Source organism: Narcine bancroftii, chromosome 5 (genome assembly GCF_036971445.1).
Source record: "Narcine bancroftii isolate sNarBan1 chromosome 5, sNarBan1.hap1, whole genome shotgun sequence".
NCBI lineage: Eukaryota > Metazoa > Chordata > Chondrichthyes > Torpediniformes > Narcinidae > Narcine > Narcine bancroftii.
This window is the reverse complement of record NC_091473.1, coordinates 204,860,084-204,883,159: the sequence shown is the minus strand read 5'-3', so window position 1 is coordinate 204,883,159 and position 23,076 is coordinate 204,860,084. Positions and strand designations below refer to the sequence as shown.

At 48.1% G+C, this 23,076-nt stretch overlaps 1 protein-coding gene across 1 annotated transcript; it reads left to right on the top strand.

Moving 5' to 3' along the window:
• Positions 1-4,295: 4,295 nt before the first annotated feature.
• Positions 4,296-20,464, top strand: LOC138764633 (uncharacterized). Its single transcript, XM_069940803.1, has 3 exons — positions 4,296-4,437; positions 14,269-14,349; positions 18,596-20,464. Exons 1-3 carry the CDS (start codon positions 4,366-4,368, stop codon positions 20,396-20,398), a joined length of 1,956 nt encoding a protein of 651 aa, XP_069796904.1. The 5' UTR covers positions 4,296-4,365; the 3' UTR covers positions 20,399-20,464.
• Positions 20,465-23,076: the final 2,612 nt, after the last annotated feature.

The following is a 23,076-nucleotide window of genomic DNA, read 5'->3' as shown; positions in this document are numbered from 1 at the left end:
ACGTCAGGGCCCTACCAGCTGGCAGGACAGTTTACGTGAGGGGTGTGCGGAGATCTTCACAATGTTCATTGCCCTTCGCCTGCATTGAGTGTTGTAGACGTCCCTCCTAGTAGGAAGGAAGTCTTTGTGGTCTCTTCCATTGGCTCCTCTCCTCTGCAGGGCCAAGACAATGCGCTGGGTAGTCATCCAGACAAGAAAGCAACAATTGAGCTAGTTACTGAACGTTTCTCCTGACCGCACATTAAAGCGGACAAAGTCTTGCTTGCCACGTCAGCGTTCCAAGGTCTAGAGACACACCACTCAGTGGCTTTCCTGTCCCGGATTCTCATCTCGAACATGCCCACCTGGATCTGGTCTGTCCACTCCCACCGGCGAGAGGGTATACCTATTTACTCATCTGTGAAGATCAGACTACAAGGTGGCAAGAGGCCACCCCAGCCACCAGCATCTCTGCGGAGACAGTCGCCAGGGCTTTGGTTGACCGATGGGCTCCGACCTTCAGTGTCTCAGGAACGATAACAACGGGCCGAAGATCACACTTTGAGTTGGAACTCTTCTGAGCTGTCATCCACCTTTTGGGCACCAACTAGATTTGGACGACAGCGTACCACCTGTTTAACCAGAAGTTAAACTTCTGGGGGGAATACGTCGACCCGGCTCCGACAACTAGACCACTTGACCCTGCCAATTACGTCGACCGACTACGGGAGTTACTCAGGCCAACGCGGCAAGGGTCTCTGTGCCGGCCGACTTCCGACGCCACACACGTCCTTGTTCGACACCCCGCTGTTTGCTTCATAGCGCAGAAACAGGCCCCTTCGACCTTTCTAGTCTGTGCTGAGCCATTTTTTTTCTGCCTAGTCCCACTGACGAAGGCCCTCACCAACTCATCGAATGGCAGCCCAAAGGTTTCGTGTATTTGATGACCGTTTAAATATTACATTTTTAACTTAAATTTAGACATAGACCATGGTAACAGTCCATTTCGGCCCAATTTACACCCAATTAACCTACATCGCCTGATACGTTTCGAACGGTGGGAGGAAACCGGAGCCCCTCCCTTCCCCCCCTCTGGGGAAAACCAGGCAGACACGGAAGAACTTGAAAATCCCTTACAGATAGCGTGGGATTCGAACCCATGTCCCGATCGCTGTAACAGCCATACTGCGCTAACTGTGCCGCCCTGGTTTAAAACCAGCCGACATCGAGAACCAGCTGACTAGGACACCCACTAAATCAGCCCATTCCCATTGACCACTGCCTATGCTTCAGTACCGGACCAGATCAGGCCGGACAATTCTGTGGCAGGGCACATCCAGACAGTCACCATCTGGCATCACTCGGAGCGGGGAGGTGGGGGGGGGGGGGGGGTAAGGAGGGCTGTCACGGACACACGCCCACACTGGCCCAGTGTGGGGCCGGTGGCCGCAGGCGAGCCCAGGGAGACGACGCTCGGGGGTTCTACGGGCCGACAACGGGAAGGACAGCGTCACGGTTATCTGCGGGGACAGAGTGAATCGGGGAGCGCAGGGCTGGGAGCGAGAGGTTTCCGGTTGAAACCGGAGCACGCGAATCCTATATTCGTGCTGCGAGAGTTCAGTCGTTCCGATAGTCTTATCTCACCTCCAGGGTTGCTGCACATGGACGATCCGAGACCCTGTCCTGGGGTCTCCGTGGATCCAGGACAGGATGGGGAGAGGTCTTCGGCTGGGATGAGAGGGGCAAATGGCAGACCCTCTGCCTCACCCACCACCGAGCAGCCCCTGCGGGCTGTATTGGCACAAGGATCTCAGGATGCGGCCGGGTGGGGACAAGGGTAAAGTTTCACATCCGCACCCCAGAGAGGGCCCTCTCCCTTCGTATCTTCCCTCTATCCCACATCCTCCCCTCCCTCCTTCCATTTTCCATCCCCTCACCAACCCCCTCCAGCTCCCCTCACCCCTCCTGAACCCCATTTCCCTTCTCTCCCCCTCCTTCCCTCCATCTCACGTCTTCCCTCGCCCTCCACTCCTCTCCCATTCTCCTTCCCCTTCTCCCCCACCTGCATGCCCCACTCCCTCCATCCCTCTCTCCCTTCATCTCATGTCCTCCCTCTTCCCATTCTCTCTTCCCGCCTGCCTGCTTGCTCCACTCCCTCCATCCCTCTCTCCGTTTCACATTCCAAATCAGGACGGGACCCACAGAGAGTTGGGGGCGGGGGAGGTGCCAGACCCTTACTCCTGGTAATTCAGAGGAATCGGGATCGGGGTGTAGGGGCAGTCGATTGGGAGGGACGTGGACCTCCCTTGCTGCTCCAACCCCTCATAATTAGGCTGGGAGAGGGGTGGGGGCAGTCGATTGGGAGGGCTGTGGACCTCCCTTGTTGCTCCAACCCTCATAATGCTAGGAGAGGGGTGGGTGTGCTGAACTGCCTCACCGTTCAACCCTAAGGGGTTAAATGGCCTCTTCTGATCCCTATGTGGGCCCGAGACCAGCTGAACAATCTTCTGTCCCGGGGCAACAGGCCTGAGAGGGGCCGGTGTTGCCTTCTATTCCCCATGGGATGGCCTCCTCCTATCCATGCGGAGACTTAAGAGGGTTCTGTAACAGGCCCAAGAAGGGCTGAGCCAGATTCCTTTGACTGCCTGAGAGGGGCTGAACAGCCCCTATCTCTAAGTAACATGCATCTCTCTGTCTCTTCCATACCTCTCCCTCCTTCTCTGACCCTTACTTTCTCTCATCTCTCTCCATATCTTTCGCTACCTCTCTGTCCACCCCTCGCTCCCTCCACTTCTCTTCTCTCTCGTCTTTGTCTCTCTTCCCCCTTCTAGCCCCTCTCTCTGCCTTCCTTTCCACTCCCTCTCTCCCCCTCTCTCTTCCCCCTCACCCTCCCTCTCTTTCTCACTCTCCCCTCCCACTCAGAGCTCCCACAACCAGATGTGTGGAAGAGACAGCTCTCGCGATACTGTAGGTGGAGAGTGCAGTGGGGAGGGGAGGAGAGGAGGGGTGGAATGGGGTGTGGCAGGGGATGAGAGCAAAAGCGAGGGGGGGGATGGGGAGGTTGAGAGTTGGGGGTGTGGTTGGGTAATGAGGGGCTGGAGAGAGGAGCAGAGGGAAAGGAGAGGGGTGTGAGGAGGGTAAGGACAGTTGACATCCCCTCTTGCTTGCAGTGATTCTGAAGCAGCAGGACTCAGACTGTGTGTACACACAACACATACCCAACCAGTAACATTAGGACTATGCATTTCTACAGCACGATACATGCCCTTTGACTCACAAGGTTGTTCCGACCTAATAACCTACTCTAACCCCAGCCTGGAATTTCCTGATTGCATAACCCTCCATTTCTCTCTGTACCTATCTACTGGTAATCGTCCTTAAAATGATCCCATTGTACCTGCCTCCACCATTGTTCCATGCACCCACCACTCTCTGAATGAAGAGCTTTCCTCCCATTTCCCCCCCCCCCCGTACTTACTCCAAACCACCTTAAAACTCTGCCCCCTCGTATCAGCCATTTCAGCCCTGGGGGGAAAACCTTCCAGCCATCCAGATGATCAATGCCTCTCATCGTCTTGTACACCTCTATCAGGTAACCCCTCATCCTCCGTCGCTCCAAGGAGAATGGGCGAAGTTCACTCAACTTATCCTCATAAGGCATGCTTTCCAATCGGGACAACATCCTTGTGAGTCTCCTCTGAACCCTCTCTATAACGACCTCATCTTTCCAGGATTAAGGTGAGCAGACCGAATATAATACTCCAAATAGGGTCTAACTAAGGTCTGTAACCTTACCTCAGGGCTCTTGATACAATATCTCTATGTCACGTATATACAGCAGAATTGCCAGTAAAAATGCTGCAGGAACTCATCCCATGAGCACGTTCACCTGTCATTTCCCGCCACTCCCATGTGCGCCTGCGCACAATTAGACTCGCCTCTTCTGCAATGCTGGCTCCCCGCTGCTGGGGGGCGCGTGGCCACGGAGTGCGGACGTGTGATGGCGGCCCTTCGCCGGTCTGCCCCGCATTGTACGGCAGGAGGTGTAGTTCCCTTCCCCACGGCCATGGCCCAGCACGCGGCCCTCAAGACCCGCCAAGGCCGCGAAGCGCATGCGCGGCGCGGGCTTCGGCCCCTGGTCTCCCAACGTCACAATGGAGAGTGTGGTTGCCACGTGGCTGGAGGGGGGTGGGGGGGAATCACCACGGGGACGGAGGAGGCGGCGACGCGACGTGAACATCTCCTCTCGTCGCCGTCTTTTGGTGGATTGGAGTTTTCCCTCAGGGCCTCCGGCTTTGTGAGTACAAACCTGCAGGCTGCGGGGGGAGGGAGACGTGGCGTACACAACCCTCCACTCCGCCAGTACATATCCAGTAGTCGCCGAAAATGGACCTCTACTTCCTGCCTCCAGCACCGTGGCCAGCGGTTCCCACCGCTCTCTCTGTGGTGCGCATTGAGGTAGAACCTGTTGGCATGCAATGGGAGAGAACTGTGTACTGCATCAGGGAAACTTGTTGCCATGCAATGGTGAAAAAACTGTGGAAATGCATTGGGGAGAACATTGGGAGAACCTGTTGGCATGCATCTGGAGAATGGCATGCATTGAGGAACCTGCTGGCATGAATTATGAATGCACCCTTTCCTTCAATCCTCAATGGATGCAAACCACAATCTACCCCAGGGTGGAAACACGTCAGAGATACAGAGAGAGAGAGAGAGAGAGAGAGCCCTGGGAAAAAGGTGCTGGCAGGCCTCCCTGTCTAAGCCCCTCATAACCTTTAAATCCCTATTGAGTTGCCTCTCATCGTTGGTCACTTCAAAGAGAAAAGCACCATCTCTGCCAACCTTCCTCCATGAGATATGTTCTCCAATCCAGGCAGCATTCTGGTAAATCTCTTATGCGACCTCTCCACAGCATCCACACCCTTCCTGTAAAGAGGTGACCAGAACTGAACACAAGACTCCAAGTGGGGCTAACTAGAGTTTTTAGACAGCTGCAACAGCTCAGTGGCTTCCCGACCAATGATGTCCAGACACCACACGCCTTCTTAACCACCCCATAAACCTGCGCAGCAACTTTGAGCAATTGATGGACCTGGACCCCAAAATCACACGGTTAAAACTCCAGCCATGGACCACATATTCTGCCTTCAAGTTCGACCTTTCAAAGTGCGTCACATCACACTTAGAACTCTTTTAGCCTTTGCTGATAACTCAGCTCAAGTCCCAGTAACATCCTTATAGGTTTACCCTGCACTCTTTCAATATTATTGAGATCTGTCCTGTAGGTAGCTAACCAAAATGACACACAATGCTCCAAATTTGGCCTCACCAATGTCTTATACAACTTCACCGTGACATCCCAACTCCTGTCCTCAAAACTTTAACTTATGAAGGCCATCGTGCCAAAATCTCAACAACCCTGCCTTCCTGCAATACCACTTTCAGAGAATTGTGGATCTGTCTTCTCAGATCGCACTGTTCTGTTGCACATCTCAGTGCCTTCTTGTTTTTAACCATGCATCTCAGGTCTCCTTTAAATACCACCCCCCCCCCCACATCCCATCACCTTAATCCCATGCCATTTGGTTTTAGACTCGCCAATATGGGGGAGGGTAAAGGCTGTGACCCCCCCCCCCCTTTATCTACAGCCTTCCTGATTTTATAGACCTCACTCAGGTCCCTGTCAGCTTCTGACGCTCCAAGGAGAAATATCACAGCCTCTCCTTTTAACTCAAGCACCCTCCAGACCCTGAGATCATCCCAATGAATCTTACCCCGCCTCCCCCACCCCTGGCTCAGTGATGTCCTTCCTACAGCTGGGAGACCAGAGCTTCACACAGTACTCGGAGTGTGGTCTCACCCAATTTGTCCAGTCATGACGTGACATCCCAGCCTCTGGACTCGGTGCTCCCGTTTGGTGAAGGCAGGCATGCAACCCTCTCCTTCACTGCCCTATCTCCCTGGATTTACATTCCCCCACCTGGGATGAGGGAAGGAAACACCTTCTCAGATCCCTGGAAGTGGCCACGCGAGTCGATCAAGTGGGAAGGTGATGTTTGGCACCCTGGCCCTTCGCTGGGTGGGGCACTGAGGACAGGAGTCAGGGATGTCTTGTACAGCTTCATATAAAACTCTACTCCAGGCTCACATTGGGAGTCCTGTGTGCCATTCTGGTCACACCCACCCCCCAATCACAATTGGGCTTCTGAGAAGGGTACAGAAGAGACAAACTGGGACACTTCCCCGCATTAGAGGGGGTGAGCTACGGGGAGTGGTCAGACAAACTCTGGTCATTTTCTCTGGAGGATTGGAGACTGAGGGTGGACCTGACAGAGGGTTATAAAAACGGCAGGGGGTGGGGGGGGGTGATGAAGGGACAGGCAAGATCTTTTACCCACGGTAATAACATCATACGTTAGCGGACATGTTCAAGCTGAATGGTTGGTGTTTAAGGGAGGTGTGCAGGGCAAGTTTTTTTTAAAAACACAGAATCAGAATTTATTGTCATGAACAAGTCACAAAATTTGTTGTTTTGCGGCAGTGTTATAGTGCAAACATTCATAGAAACCACCTTACAACAATAAACAAAAATACTGGACAAAACGTTCAAGTGCGGCGGTGTCTTTGTTTCATTAATCATTCAGGAATCTGATGGCAGTGGGGAAGAAGCTGTGCTTGTGCCGCTGAGTCCTCGCTTTCAGGCTTCTGTACCTTTTCCCTGATGTTAGCAGAGTGAAGCGGGCATAGTGTGGAGGGGTCCTTGAGGATCGAGGCTGCTTTCTTAAGACACCGCCTCATGTAGATGTCCTTGATGGAGTGAAGTCTGGTGCCTGTGATTACACAGGCTGAGTTAACAACCCTCTGGAGTGGGGGGAGTCACGTGATGGAGTAGTGGCCGGACGGTGAACTCTAGCCCTCTCCAGAAAAGTCGGAAAAAACAAAGGAAAACACAAAGGCACAGAAATAAAAGTTAAAGAAAAGTGAGTATAAAGGTGCAAAGAAGATGGCGACGAAAAAAGAAAAGTCGAAACCAATGGTAAGAAGAGAGGAAGAGAAGACAACGGAAGATGAAGGAAAAGGCCTTACCCGCTCGAAGAGGCCCGCGGTGGAGAGAGAAACCCGCTCCCTCAGGTCGGTAGAAACCGGACTACAAAAATGGTTCGCTGAGCCGAGTAAAAGTGCGCAACCGCGCATGCGCGACTCCTCGCGCATGCGCGGTGCGCATGAAAAAAAACACACCGACGGGAGGGGTGACCAGCTGGGGAGTCGATCTCCACAGCCGGCAACGACAGCTGCAGAGCACCTGCAGCAAGAGGAGAACACAGAAGGCAATGGAAACAAGAAAGAAGAGAAGAGAAGGGCAACAAAGAAGCAGCAGGTGGCCAACCCAGAGGAAGAAGAAGAGGAAGAGGAAGAGTACAGTGAGATAGAAGAAGAAGGGAAAGGCAAGATAAAGGATTTACTTTCTCTTATTAAAGAATACATGGAGTCATTTAAAGAATGGCAAGCGCAGGAATTTGATGATTTAAGAAGAAGAATAAACAATACAGAAGAGAAAATGAATAAAATAGATATGACCTTATCAGAAATGGGAAAAAGAATGGACAAGGTGCAGGAACGAGAAGCAGCAGTAGAAATGGAGGTGGAGGACTTAAAAAAGAAATTAGAGGAATCTAATAAAAAAGTTAAAGAAACACAAGAACTGTTAGCTCAGAAAATAGATATAATGGAAAATTATAACAGAAGAAATAACATAAAGATAGTGGGCCTTAAGGAAGATGAAGAAGGCAAAAATATGAGAGAGTTTATAAAAGATTGGATCCCTAGGATCCTAGGACGTCCAGAACTACAGCAAGAAATGGAAATAGAAAGGGCACATAGAGCATTGACCTTTAAACCACAACCACAACAAAAACCAAGATCTATTTTAGTAAAATTCCTAAGATATACTACAAGAGAAAAGGTACTGGAGAAGACAATGGAAAAAGTAAGAAGGGGGAACAAGCCACTGGAGTACAAAGGACAAAAAATCTTCATTTATCCAGATATAAGTTTTGAACTCCTAAAGAAGAGAAAGGAGTTCAATACAGCAAAGGCGATTTTATGGAAGAAAGGGTATAAATTTATACTAAAGCATCCAGCTGTATTGAAAATATTTATTCCAGGACAACAAAACAGACTATTCTCGGATCCAGAAGAAGCACAAAAATTTGCAGAACAATTACAAAATAGACTAAGGGATGAAGACGTGTAATAAGAGTAAAAATGACCACGATTTATATGTATGTGGGTAAAGAAGTATAAGTGTGTATATGTATAATGTGCATCCGTGAATGTATCAGTATTTAGTGGAAAATATAGATAGGACAAGAATTAATAAGGGAAGGAAATGGAATAGAGGGAATAAGGAGGGAACTAAAAGAGTGACCTTTGTTACATATGAAAAGTGAAATCTTTTCTGGGGGGGGCTGGGTGGGGGGGAGTTGTGGTCACTGCAAAATCAGCTGACGCTTGCGAGTGAATTCGCAAACCCAAATGGAGAGGGGAGATGTTGTTGTCCGACAAGGGATAAAGGACAACACAGGAGGGGAAGGGGAGATTGGGGCTAAAGAAGTTTTAAATAGGAGAATAAGGAAAATGTTTGATGTTTTAGGAATGTTGTCTTATAAAGGGTTTAAAATAAGGAAACAGAAATGGAAAAGGAGGAAAGGTAATGATGGAAAAACGGAAAGGGAAGATAAACAAAGTATAAAATGGCTACGTTGAACTATATGACTTTGAATATTAATGGAATACATAACCAAGTTAAAAGGAAGAAACTGCTAAATCTACTGAAAAAAGAAAAAATTGATATCGCATTTGTGCAAGAAACACACTTAACTGAATTGGAGCACAAGAAATTAAAGAGAGATTGGGTAGAACATGGAACAGCAGCATCGTATAATTCAAAAGCAAGAGGAGTGGCTATATTAATTAGTAAAAATGTGCCATTTAAAATAGAAGAGGAAATAATAGATCCAGCAGGGAGATATGTAATGATAAAATGTCAGATATATTCGGAGTTTTGGAATCTACTCAATGTATATTCACCTAATGAAGAAGATCAAAAGTTTATGCAAGATATCTTTTTGAAGGTAGCAAATACGCAAGGGAACATATTAATAGGAGGGGATTTCAACCTGAATTTGGATTTAAACATGGATAAAACTGGGAAAAAAATTAACAGAAAGAACAAAGTAACCAAATTTATAATTAAATCAATGGAAGAAATGCAACTTTTGGATATATGGAGGAAACAACACCCAAAAGAAAAGGAATATTCATATTACTCGGCTAGACATAAAACATACTCAAGAATAGACCTATTTTTGTTATCAGCTAGTATGCAAGATAGAGTAAGAAAAACAGAATATAAAGCTAGAATACTATCGGACCATTCACCCTTAATATTGACAGTAAAGCTAGAGGACATCCCTCCAAGAATGTATCGATGGAGATTAAACCCCATGTTACTTAAAAGACAGGATTTTAGAGAATTTATTGAAAAACAAATAAAAATGTATTTTGAAATAAATACAGAATCAGTGGAAGATAAGTTTATACTATGGGATGCAATGAAAGCATTCATTAGAGGGCAAATAATAAGTTATGTAACCAAGATGAAGAAGGACTATAATCAGGAAACAGAGCAGTTGGAAAGGGAAATAGTAAACATAGAAAAAGAATTAGCAATGAAGAAAGATACAACTAAAAGAAGAGAATTGGCGGATAAAAAAATAAAATATGAAACACTACAAACATATAAGGTGGAGAAGAATATAATGAAGACAAAACAGAAATATTATAAACTGGGTGAAAAAACGCACAAAATCCTAGCATGGCAGCTTAAGACAGAACAAGCTAAGAAAATGGTATTGGCATCAAGGAAAAAAGACAAACAAATTACATATAATCCAAAAGAAATTAAGGAAAACTTTGGTGAATTCTATGAACAATTATACCGAACTAAAAATGAAGGGAAAGAAGGGAAAATAGATGAATTTCTGACTAAAATTGAACTACCAAAACTACAAATAGAGGAACAAAATAAATTAACAGAACCATTTGGAATAGTAGAAATACAAAAGATAATAAAAAAATTACCAAATAATAAGTCACCAGGAGAGGATGGACTCCCAATAGAATTCTACAAAACATTTAAAGACATTAATTCCGCCCCTCCTGGATGTAATCAACCAGATTGATGAAACACAAAGCTTACCAGATTCATGTAAAACAGCAATAATTACAGTAATACTAAAACAAGGGAAAGATCCACTCTCACCAGCGTCATATAGACCAATATCTTTACTAAACACAGATTATAAGATAATAGCTAAACTATTAGCAAACAGATTAGCAAAGCATGTACCGAAAATGGTAAATTTAGACCAAACTGGATTTATCAAAAAAAGACGCACAACAGACAATATTTGTAAATTTATTAACTTAATTCATGCAGTAGAAGGAAATAAAGCACCTGCAGTAGCAGTTGCTTTAGACGCAGAGAAGGCCTTTGACAGAGTAGAATGGAATTATTTGTTCAAAGTATGCAAAAATTCAGTTTACCAGAGAAGTATATTAATTGGATTAAAGCATTATATAAGGGACCGTTAGCGAAAGTGACAGTAAATGGACATGTATCAAAGCAATTTAACTTAAGCAGGTCAACGCGGCAGGGATGCCCACTATCACCTTTATTGTTTGCGTTAGCTATAGAACCACTAGCAGAATTGATAAGAATAGATAATAATATAAAAGGAATAAAAATAAAAGACAAGGAATATAAAATCAGTCTATTTGCGGATGATGTTATAGTGTACTTAACAGAACCAGAACTATCAATAAAAGAATTATATAAGAAATTGAAGGAATATGGAGAAGTGTCGGGTTACAAGATAAACATAAATAAAAGTGAAGCAATGCCTATGAATAATGCAGACTTCTCAAAATTTAAGAAGGAATCTCCATTTAGATGGCAAATGCAGGCAATAAGATACCTAGGTGTACAAATAAACAAAAATCTTGGCCAACTATAAAAACTCAATTATTATCCACTAATGAAAAAATTACAGGACGATTTAGAGCATTGGAAAGATTTACCACTAACACTAATAGGAAGGATAAACTGTATTAAAATGAACATTTTTCCAAGGATATTATACTTATTTCAGGCATTGCCAATACAACTGACAGAAAAATTCTTCAAAGAGTTAAAGAAAATAATAAGGAAATTTTTATGGAGAGGGGGGAAACTGAGGATAGCACTAGATAAATTAACAGAATGGTATAAACAAGGAGGCTTACAATTGCCAAACTTTAAAAATTATAGAGCCGCACAATTAAGATACCTATCAGATTTTTATCAAACAAGGGAAAAACCAAACTGGACGAGATTAGAATTAGATAAAATAGGGGAAAAGATACCTCAACACTTATTATATAAATGGGATGAAAAATTGGTACAACATAGAACTTCTCCAGTATTACATCATCTCCTCAATATTTGGAAGAAGATTCATGTAGAAAGAAATAAAACAAACTATCAATTACCAAAACTAATATTGACGCAAATTAAGTTACTCCCTTTTACAATAGATAACCTTTCCTTTAGAGAATGGGAAAAAAATGGGATTAAAAGAATAGAAAATTGTTTTTCAGGAAGTAGATTCTTATCCTTTGAACAAATGAGAGATAAGTACAATATAACTGGAGATACAGCGCTGGCATATTACCAATTGAGATCCTACTTGAAGGATAAATTAGGAAGCAACTTGAGTTTACCAGAGGGAAGTAACCTTGAATATGTGATTACAGATACAATGTTAATCAAAAGATTTATAACAAATATGTATATTAAACTGCAAGAAAAGGAAAATGAGGAAACAAATGGTAAAACTAAACAAAAATGGGAACAAGATTTAAATATAAAGATAAAAAAGGAAACATGGGAGAAATTATGTTCTGGAACGATGAGAAATACAATAAATACGAGGCTACATATGATACAATATTACTGGTTACACAGACTATACATTACACCTCAAAAGTTAAATAAATGGGACCCAACAGTATCTGATAGATGTTTTCGATGTAAAAAAGAAATGGGAACAACAATTCATGCAATCTGGACATGTGAGAAAGTAGAAAAATTTTGGGAAGATCTCAATCAGATATTAAATAAAATAACAGAAAACAATATACCAAAGAATCCAGAGATCTTTCTCCTAAGTAACATAAAAAACAAAGAATTTGGAATTGATTTGGAGGATGCACAAAAAAGATTTGTTAAGATAGCTCTAGCCGTAGCAAAAAAATGTATTATGTCAACCTGGAAATTGGAAGATAATCTGAAAATACAACAATGGTATATAGAAATGAATAAATGTATTCCATTAGAAAAAATTACATATAGTTTAAGAAATAATATTGAAATATTTGAACAAATATGGGAGCCTTACATTAAATACAATAGCGAAAACCTACCGGGGACAATCATTACCTAAGTTGATGGAAGGAGAAGGAAAGAAAAGAATGGACTCAGTAGAATTTCTGGTGTATTTTTGTTGAATGACAACATTGTCTGACTGGTTTAATGTAACCTAGATTGTATACCTTAAATGGATGGGAGGGGGGGGTGGGGATGTGGGTTGGGAGGAGGGAGGGGGGGGGGAGAAAATGTCACTGTATATGTGTGAAATGGAAAAAGTGTGTATCATGGCTAATGTGATTTATGGTGTGAAAAATAAATTTTTTTTAAAAAAACAACCCTCTGGAGTTTATTCTTGACCTGAGAGTTGGCATCTCCATACCAGGAGGTGATGCAATCAGCCAGAATGCTCTCCATGGTAGACCTATAGAAGTTTGCAAGAGTCTTTGGAGATATAATGAATCTCTTCAAACACCTCACAAAGTTTAGCCACTGGCAAGCCTTCTTTCTGATTGCATCAATGTGGAGGCTCCAGGACAGATCTTCAGAGATGTTGTCACCCAGGAATTTGTTCTTGACCCTCTCTACTACTGAGCCCTCAATGACGACTGGGTCATGTTCCCCTGACTTCCTCCTGAAGTTCACAGTCATCTCCTTAGTTTTGCTAACATTGAGTGCAAGGTTGTTGATGTGACACCAGTCAACGAGCTGATCTATCTCCCTCCTGTACACTTCCTCATGGCTGCCTGTGATTCTGCCGACAACCGTGGGGTCAGTGGCAAATTTGTAGATAGCACTGGAATTGTGCATGGGTATGTAGTGAGTAGAGCAGTGGGCTAAGTTCGTATCCTTGAGGTGCACCTGTGTTGATGAGCAATGTAGAGATGTTGTTTCTAATTTGTACTGACGGTGGTCTTCCGATGAAAAAGTTAAGGGTCCTGGTTTGCAGAGGAGGGTACAGAGGCCCAGCATTTGGAACTTGATGACCAGTACTGAGGGAATAATGGTTTTGAAGTCCGAGCTGTAGTTGATGAAGAGCGGGCGTTTGTATGAGTTGCTGTTTTTGAGGTGATTCAGAGCTGAGTGGAGATCCAGCCAGATTGCATCTGCTGTAGAGTGAATGTAATGATAGGGGAATTCCAGCAGGTCCAAATGGGTACATATTAGTTCCAGCCATGACCAACCTCTTGAAGCATTTCATCACAGTAGATGTTACTGCTACTGGGCGGTAGTCATTGAGGCAGCTCACGCTATTCTTCCTGGGCACCAGGATGAGTGATGCCCTCTGAAGCAGATGAGAACCTCTGTCTGCAGCAATGAGATAATGGATGCCTGGGGCAGGGGGGCAGTGGAGGAAGCAGGTCAACAGTGGTGTTTCAGAGGCTTCTGGACAGACAGTGGGTGTGGAGGGATGTGGATGACGTGCAGGGAAGGAAGACTTAGTCCAATTAATTTGGGAAACCTGTTCTGAATAATGGCCCTTTGCTGAACTGCAAGTGTTTGATGTTCAATTGAAACCGAGAATTTTCACCTCCTCTCCCCACATCCTCTACCACCTCTTCTCTCTCCCACCCTCTCCCCTCCAACTCTTTCTTCTCCCAACCTCTTCCTCCCCCTCTACCCCCTCCTTCCCTCCCACCCCCATCCCTCCCTTCCTCCCCATCCCTCCCTTCCTCCCCTATCCCTTTCTCCCCCCTCCTCCCATCTCTCCCCCCTCCCTCGAATGGTGTTTTTATTGCTGGGAATGGAAGCCATCCCCTTCCCCCATAGGGAGTGGTTGAGACTGCCCTGACTGCCATTCTCTGCCCCCTTTCCAGAATCACTGGACCCAGCTGATGGATCCCACGAGAGTTCGAACACCATCTCCTGTCTTCATTAACTACAGCGATGTGTCTGAGGTAGGAAGCAAGAGTCGAGGGAGGGAACGGTGCAATATTGGGACCATGGCCCTCTCTCATAGCCCCCATCCCAGTGTTCAATCCCACCTTCTGCCTCAGACCCCCACCTCCAGTCACGTCCAAAGCTTAGTGGTGGAGAGTCCCTTCACCCCATTCTCCTCCCCTCTGATGAGGGAGTTGGGGGAGAGAATTCCAGAGATCCATCTCCCTCTGGGAAAGGAGGGGTTAGGTCCACATCAGACCACCCCAAATCTGAGGTGATGACCATTACCCCTCCCTCAGGGTCCTGTTAAATCTCCCCCACCTTGAACCCATGTCCTCTGGTTACCGACTCCTCAAATGACTCTCTGCTTTCACCCGACCTATTCATCACAATTTTGTGCACCTCTGTGAGATCACCCCTTCACCCTCCATCCTCCTCCCCTATTCCCTGTAGCCCAGCTCACCCCCCCCCCCCCACCCCACAACCGCCCAACTCCTGGCATCGTCCTCGTCGATTTTCCCTGCCCCCTCTCCAGCTCGACAACATCTTTCCTGTAGCATGGCGACTAAAGAGGAAGGAAGTGAGGAGGGCAGGGGGCTTTGGATGGGGGATGCAGAAGAGATTATGTAGAACAGGGAAATCCCCAACCATGTCGGATAGATGCTTCTGCTGTAAGCAAGAGACTGGAATAACATTACACGCAATATGGACATGTTCAAAAGTGAAATCTTTCTGGGAAGATTTAAACCTAATAGTAAACAAAATCACAAAAAAAAAATATACCAAAAGATCCAGAAATTTTTCTGTTAAATAAATATAAGAGACAAAAAATTAGGACTAAAATTAGATGGAGCCCAAAAAAGATTTATTATGATAGCACTTGCAGTAGCAAAAAAGTATATTAAGCGAACTTGGAAAATGGAAGCAAAAATACAGAAATAAACAAATGTATTCCATTAGAAAAATTACTTACAATCTAAAAGACAAGTATAGATTATTTGAACAAATTTGGGAACCATACATAAAATATGTTAGAGAATGCTGAACACAAACCTCCATCTCTTAAAGTGATATGAATACAAGCGCGATAAGATTTAAATATGTAAAAGTGGGCAATACAACCCCTTTGCTTTTTGTTATTTCTTTGTTTTATATGTTGTATTATTTATTGGTTTTTAAGGGTGGGGGGGGTCGGGGGAAAGAAAAGGAAATGTCACTGTGTATATTTTAGTGATGAACATTTGTAAATATTGTTATTGATATGATTCGTGGTACAATAAATAAATTTTAAAAAAAGAACAGGGAAATCTATAGCAACTACAGGCCCTTTGGTCTACAGTTGTGCTGACCCAATAACCCCTAACAACTGCCGAGGATCGCTCTCCATTTTCCTCAGGTCCATGTACCCATCAGATAGTTTCTTCAAAGATCCTGTTGGTGGCAGCACATTCACTCTGTGAAGAACTTGCCTCTTCCATTCCCCACCATACCCTTATTTAAAACTCCGTCCCCTCATGTCAGCTATTTCAGCCCTGGGGGGAACCCCCCCCCACCCCATTCATCCACACGATCAATGCCTCTCATCCTCTTGTTCACCTCCATCAGATCACCCTCTCATCCTCAGTCGCTCCTAGGAGAGAACTTCCTAGGAGGTTCCCTCAACCTCTCCTCATAAGCCACGCTCCCCAATCCGGGCAACATCCTTGTGTATCTGCACCTTCTCTGCAGTATCCATATCCTTCCTGTAATGTGGTGACCAGAACTGAATTTGGTTGGTGTGAGCTGAAATGACCTGTTACCGAGCTGTATGTCTGAATTTAACGGTAAGAATTACAGGAAGGATGTGGAAGCTGTGGAGAGGGCGCAGAGGAGATTTACCAGGGTGGTGCCTGGATTGGAGAATGTGTCTCATGAGGCAAGGTTAACAGAGCTGGGGTATTTGTCTTTGGAGCAAACAATGAGAGGTGACAATTTATGCAAGGCAGAGATGGGGTGGACAGGCAGTGCCTTTCTCCTGGGGTGACAGTGGCAAACACCAGAGCACATATTTAAGGTGAGGGGAGGAAGTTTAGGGGAGACGTCAGAGGTGTTTTTTTAAAAAAGAGTGGCGGGGGCTTGGAATGCATCGCCAGGGGCATTTAAAAGACTCTGAGACAGGCACATGGATGCAAGAAAAATAGAGGGTGATGGGTGTGAGGTAGGGAAGCGTTAGGTTGTTGAGTAGATTTGTATAGGTCGGCACAATGTCATGGGTCAAAGGGTCTGTAGTGTGCTGTAAAGTTCCATGTGTGGGGTAAGTTTGATGGCGGGTGTCTGGAATGCATTGTGGTGGAGAATTGTACTACAGAAACATTTCAAAGGATCCTACCCTTTCACACCGCCAACCCTCCTAGGAAGCGGGTAAACTTATCAGGGCATGGTGCACCTGGGGAGCCTTCTCACTGCACCATGGCTCATTGGCAACCCGGCATTTTAAGGGGGGGGGGAGTCCCACCTCCAGCGGAGGCATCACGAGTGACATATTACGTTCTCGCAGGGCAGTGAAATTGTAGCAGGAACAAAGCACATACGCGCTCAATGTGTAAGAGACCGTGGGAATAAGTACTGCAGTGGGCTTCAAAGTTAGGACAAACACACAGACCAGCTTATTATTCCCTAGCATTACTTTGTACTAGGTATTAAAAGTAATCTTGTGATGATTTAAAGCACAGGTATATGCTAAGAGTGCAGCAGGCCACGCTCTACAGCCCCGCCGGCCACACAGTTATATTACACAGCCCGCCAGCCGCACACTACATTAGAGAGCCCCACCAGCTGCGCTCTTCAGTCCTGCTGGCTGCATAGTTACCTTACACAGCCCCGTGGCCGCGGTTATATTATCTGCCAGTCATGTTTCGACAGCCCTGCCAACTGCATAGTTAAATTACACAGCCCCGCCGGCTGCACAGCTATGTTACACAGCCCCGCTGGCTGCACATTATATTACACAGCCCCGCCAACTGTACAGATCTGTTACACAGCCCCACCGGCCACACAGTTATATACAGCCTCGCTGACTGCACAGTTATGTTGCACAGCCCCGCCAACTACACAGCTATGTTACACATTCCCGCCAGCTGCACAATTATATTGCACAGCCCCGCCGGCTGCACAGTTATGTTACACAGCCCCGCTGGCTGCACAGTTATATTACACAGCCCCGCCGACTGTACAGCTCTGTTACACAGCTCCACCGGCCACACAGTTATATACAGTCTCGCTGACTGCACAGTTATGTTGCACAGCCCCGCCGGCTGCACAGGTATGTTACACAGCCCCGCCAACTACACAGCTATGTTACTCATTCCCGCCGGCTGCACAATTATATTGCACAGCCCCGCCGGCTGCACAGTTATGTTACACAGCCCCACCGGCTGCACAGTTATGTTACACAGCCCCGCCGGCTGCACAGTTATGTTACACAGCCCCGGCGGCCACGCTCTGACAGACTGATGGTACCCGGTAATTAGAGTAGACCATTCACACTCCCACAGAGTGATTAACGAGTTAACTCTGCTGGGCTCTGACACTTGGCCCCACTAAGAGTCAGAAACTGGTTGATTTTTTAACTCGCCCATGTATGGATCCGCTAAATTACTCAAGTTGCCTTGGTGGTGTGAATGTAGGCATAGGGATTTAATAAAAATCGAGGATTACAGGGAGAGGGTAGGAAGAATTAGATAGTTGGGCAGGGCCCTGTACTGCTGGAATATGCTTAATACTGGTGAGGATTGGGATATGTGGTGGGGAGGAATCGGAATGAACGATGAGGAAAGGCGGTGAAAACAGGTGGTGCAGGTCCAAAGGGGAACCCCGAACAGGATTTGGAAGGTCAGGGGAGAATTTGTCAGTATAGGGTGGGACACAATTCGAAAGGGATTGGGGACCGAGTGGAGGGGGAACGGGAATCCAATTGGGGTAAAGGGATGGCAGGACTAGGGAAAGGAACAGGAGTTGGGATAAAAGGAGAATTCATTGTGGTGGGAATGGGATCGGGAAGGTGGGCAACCTAGGGAATGAGAGACAGGAAACAGAAACGAGAAGCGGCAATGTGGGATGGCAATAAGATTAGCAGTGGGAGGGGGTGGAAAGAAAGGAGTGAGAGAGAGAATGAAATAAATAGAAAGTGAGAGCAAGGCAAAGAATAGAGTGAAGGAGTGAGTGAGCGAGTGACAGGCCACTCAGCCCATCTACCTGTGTCTGTCCCCCCCGCTGCCCCTCCAGGCTCCGCGCACTGCAATAGACCGGAGGCTCTCGGACGTGGACATCCAGCCGAAGGACGACCTCCTCTCCCTAGCCCAGCTGCTGGTGAGCAGCAGTGAGCTCACGTCTGGCTGCCTGGCCCCTGGAGAGGGGGAGGAGGAGGAGGGGACAACTGCCTGTATCACTGGGCCCGTGGGCTTGCCAGTTGAGGGAAAGGAAGGCAGGAGGAGGAGAGAGGAGGAGGAAAAGTGGGGGCAGACCCCCGAAGAGGTGGAGCTGAGCTGCCTGCTGGACCAGCGTTGCGAGGAGCCAGCCAGCGCCAGCCACCTGCGCCTTCGTTGCTTCATCAGGCCCAGGAGCAGCAGTGGGCTGCAGCAGCACTTCCAGGGTCCCCCTCCCTTGGGCAGCCCCATTGCTCCAAGCCGGGATCCAACCTCTAACCTGTGGGAGCTCCAATGCCCGCCCTCCACCACGTCCTCCTTGGTCAGCGACATGTACCGGGCTGCCGAATCCATCTGGGATGCCGAGCTCTCTGTCCTCTCCAGTGCCGACGACTACCTCCCCAGTGACCACCTGCCCGGCACAGGCTCAGCCCCCTTCCGAAGCTACTGCTTCCCAGGCTTCCATCCGGAGCCTCCCAGGAGCCCAATGGGCCGGACCGGGCGAGGAACCAGTGTCAGCTATGACCTGGGGCCCAGCTACAGCCTGGGGTCTAGACAGGACCTGGGGCCTGTCTGCAGCCTGGGACTTAGCTGCGACCTGGGGGTTAGGCATGAAATGGGGCCAAGCCAGGACTTGAGGCTCGGTTACCAGCTGGGGCCTAGTGACGACCTGGGACCTCATTGTGACTTGGACCCTGGCTATCGCCTGGAGCCTAGTCGCAAACTGAGGCTCAGCCTGAGCCCTGAACCCAATGAAACCTCCTGCTCCTGGGACAGGCAGACCCCCATAAGGGGTGGAAAGAACGTCTGGCTGTCCCCTGAACAGGAAGTCGGCCAAAGCTCTGCCCTCGGTCCTGCTGCCCACAACCCCCTACCTGGGAGCCCCATCCTTAGCCCCACGCCCGGAATCTCTGCCCCCAACCCCAACATCCACGTTCTCAGACCCCTGGCTGGGACCTATGCCCCCAGTCTCCTTTCCGGGAGCCCCATCCTAGGACCCCAGGCCAGGACCTCTGCCCCCAGCCTTCATCCCAGGAACCCCATTCTCGGATCCCAGGCCGGGACCTCTGCTCCCAGCCTTTTTCCCGGGAGCCCCATCTTCGGACACCCGGCTGGGACCTCTGCCCCCAGCCCCCTCTCCGTAACCTCCATCCTCAATCCCCTGGCTGGGACCTCTGCCCTCAGCCCCCTCTCTGTGACTCCCATCCCCATTCCCCCGGCTGGGAGTGTAGCCCCCAGCCCCCTCTCCGTAACCTCCATCCTCAATCCCCTGGCTGGGACCTCTGCCCTCAGCCCCCTCTCTGTGACTCCCATCCCCATTCCCCCGGCCGGGAGTGTAGCCCCCAGCCCCATCTCCGGGAGCCCCATCCGCAGCCCGAGCCTTGCCTCCAGCCAAAGCACCGCCCGTGGCCACAGTGAAGAGGATCAGGGGCTGCCAGGTGAGCAGCGGGCAAATGGCTCCAGCCTGGAGGAGGATGGGAGCCCAAACACTGGGCCTAGCCTCCCCTTCTCCATCAGGTGGGAGCAGGAGCCTAACCGCCTCCAGGCCTCCGGCTCCCGGCTCTTGGCCTCCGCCAACACCACCCTCTCCAGCCGGCAGCTGGTGGATGAGGAGCGGAGAGGTGCCAACCGCCCCTGGTCCAGGGATGACAGGAAGGACTGAGCGCTCTGGGCAGCAAGGGTGTCTGGGTCTGGGGATGTGTAAATAAAGTGCCTTTTATTGATGCAATCATTCTGTCCGGGACTTTGCTGCAGATTGGCAGAGGGAATAACACTCCCTCCACTTCACCTTCCTCATCTTTCCTCGCTCAGCCCCTCCCGCTTTCTCTCACCCCTACCTCTCTTCCCCCTCACGACCCAGCCTCCCTCAACCCCTTCCTCCTCCTCTCCTCCCTTCTCCCCATCTCCCTTGACCCCCTCCTCGCCTCCCTCAACCCCCCTCCTTCCCCTCTCGATACCCTCCTCTTCCCTCGACCTCAACTCCTCCTCCCCCTCCTCTTCCCCCCTCCCCTAAACAGTGGTGGACCAAGTCCCTGGTTGAATCAATTCACCAACTCACCAATCACCCATCACTTCAGCAGCAGGCGGTCGAGGTTCAGCTCAGGCTGGCTGACTGCCCCTCTTCCGAGGTGACCTGCGCCCCCGTGTCTCCCTGGAGGAGCACTCACTGCTCACAGGCACCTTTCAGGGTTCCCAGGAATGGTGGGCTCCCCAATGGTTGACTGAAGCAGTAGTCCTGCGGCCTCTGCAGCAGCACCCTTTCCTGTTCAAATTGTCAGATCCGAACCGAGACTATCAGGAAGCTTTCAGCGTCCGAGCCCCTTTGGAAGCCCTTCTCGCCCTCTTGAATCTCGGTTCCAATACTTGGCTCTTATGAGCCAGTCTCCCGCAGCCCGTAACCTGGTGCGAGTCCTTCAACCGCAGGTCACCAGCAGCCTGGTACGAGTCCTTTGGCCTCTGAGCCCCTCGTTAGCCCGCTGTCATGGTCACCTTCATGGAGCGTTGTCTGCTATGATTCTCCATCTCACCAGGGGAGGTTCTCCCTCTCTCTTTTGCCTTGTGTGGGTCCACTGCTCCCTTGGAATCTGCAACCTTAAAACTTGGCTTCTTTACGAGGCAGTTAAAGCCTGTACGATGCCGTCATTAGGACTGGGCGGTAGGACCCTGCTGTCTCTCCGCTCCCAGCTCTCCCAGTCCGCACCAGCCTTTTTCTTCCCACAGGAGATGAGGATTATATAACCAACGTTTTGGGCCTGAGCCCTTCTTCATTGTATACATGGGCAATCCCAGCAGATTTGGTTCCAACTCCAGCAACAATCTCCACAGTGTTGTGGATCATGAGATGCTCTCCACGGGACATCCGAGCAAAATTGGCGCTGACACTAACGGAGATCTGAAGAGTAACGGAACCTGGGAAGACATCGTCCATGCGACAACCCAGCAAAATTGGTTCTGACTTCAGCAGATATCTAAGGGAAGAGGTGGACCATGCTGAAGTGTTGCCCATGGACTATCCCAGCAGAGGTGGTCCCAACTATAGCAGGGGAACCACAAAATGGATCTCTTCTGGGGTATCTACACAGACATGCCACACTTCCTTGCAGCACCAGCAGAGAAAGCGCTCTCTCCCAGGAGCTGGCTGAGAAGAGAGCAGGGTTCATCCCATCGTACTGGATCACCTGTGTGATCCACTGGGGTGGGGTGTTCCCAGGCACTGTTTATGTGGAGTGGGGCCATCCAGGCCAGCAGCTTGGTGAACATAGACCCACATCCCAGCAAACCCAGTTCACAGCAGCCTGGTGAACACAGGCCCAGTACACAGCAGCCAGGTGAATGCAGGCCTGGTTCCCAGCAGCATGCTCCCCCCTCCTCCCTTCATGGAACCATAGAATGCTACAGCACAGCAAACAGGCTGTTCAGCCCCTCTAGTCTGTGGCATCATTCTGCTCATTCCACTGATCTGCTCCCATACCATAACTCTCCAGTCCTCTCAACATCCATGTATCTATCCAATTTACTCTTAAAACACATGATTGAGTCTGCATTCACCAGACTGCTCTGATCTGGGTCTGTTTTCATCTGGCTGCTGGGATGTGGGTCTATGTTCACCAAGCTGCTGGCCTGAATGCCCTACTCCACATTGACAGCTCATTCCATACTCCCACCACTCTGCTTGAAAAATTTTGCCTTTAACCTCTCCCCCTTCAGCTTAAAACTATGACCTCTCGTATTTATCTCTCCCAATCTAAATGGAAATAGCCTATTCGCACTTACTCTGTCTATACCTCTCATACCAAAAACTTTACAACCTTGTCCACATGCGACAGGGAACAATGTATCTGCACTCCTAGATCCCGCTGCTCCTCTCAGTGCCTTATCATTTATTGTACATCTCCTACTTGGGTTTGCCCTTCCAAATTATATCACCTCACACTTGTCTGCATTAAACACCATCTGCCACTTTCTGGCCAATTTTCCCAGCTGGTCCAGATTCCTCTGCAAGCTTTGATACCCCTCCTCACTGTCAACAGCGCCTCCTATCTTGGTATCAACAGCAAACTTGCTGATCCAATTTACACCAAGCAATGGTCCCAACATGGATCCCTGAGACACACCACTAGTCACAGGCCTACAATCCAAGAAGCAACCATCCATTACCACCCTCTGCCTTCTCCCACACAGCTCATTTCAAATCCAGTTTACCATCTCTCCTTGAATACCTAGTGTCATAACCTTCTGAACTAATCTCCCATGTGGGACCTTGCCAAAAGATTTACTTAAGTCCATGTAGACAACATCTGCAGCCTTTCCTTCATCCATCTTCTTGGTAACCTCCTCAAA

What these genes read in the sequence shown, in the direction of transcription:
- LOC138764633 (XM_069940803.1), top strand. Translation starts at nt 4,366, where the DNA reads ATGGACCTCTACTTCCTGCCTCCAGCACCGTGGCCAGCGGTTCCCACC. An exon ending in TCTCTGTGGTGCGCATTGAG is followed by an intron (nt 4,438 to 14,268) that starts GTAGAACCTGTT and finishes CCCCCTTTCCAG; the next exon opens with AATCACTGGACCCAGCTGAT. An exon ending in ACTACAGCGATGTGTCTGAG is followed by an intron (nt 14,350 to 18,595) that starts GTAGGAAGCAAG and finishes CTGCCCCTCCAG; the next exon opens with GCTCCGCGCACTGCAATAGA.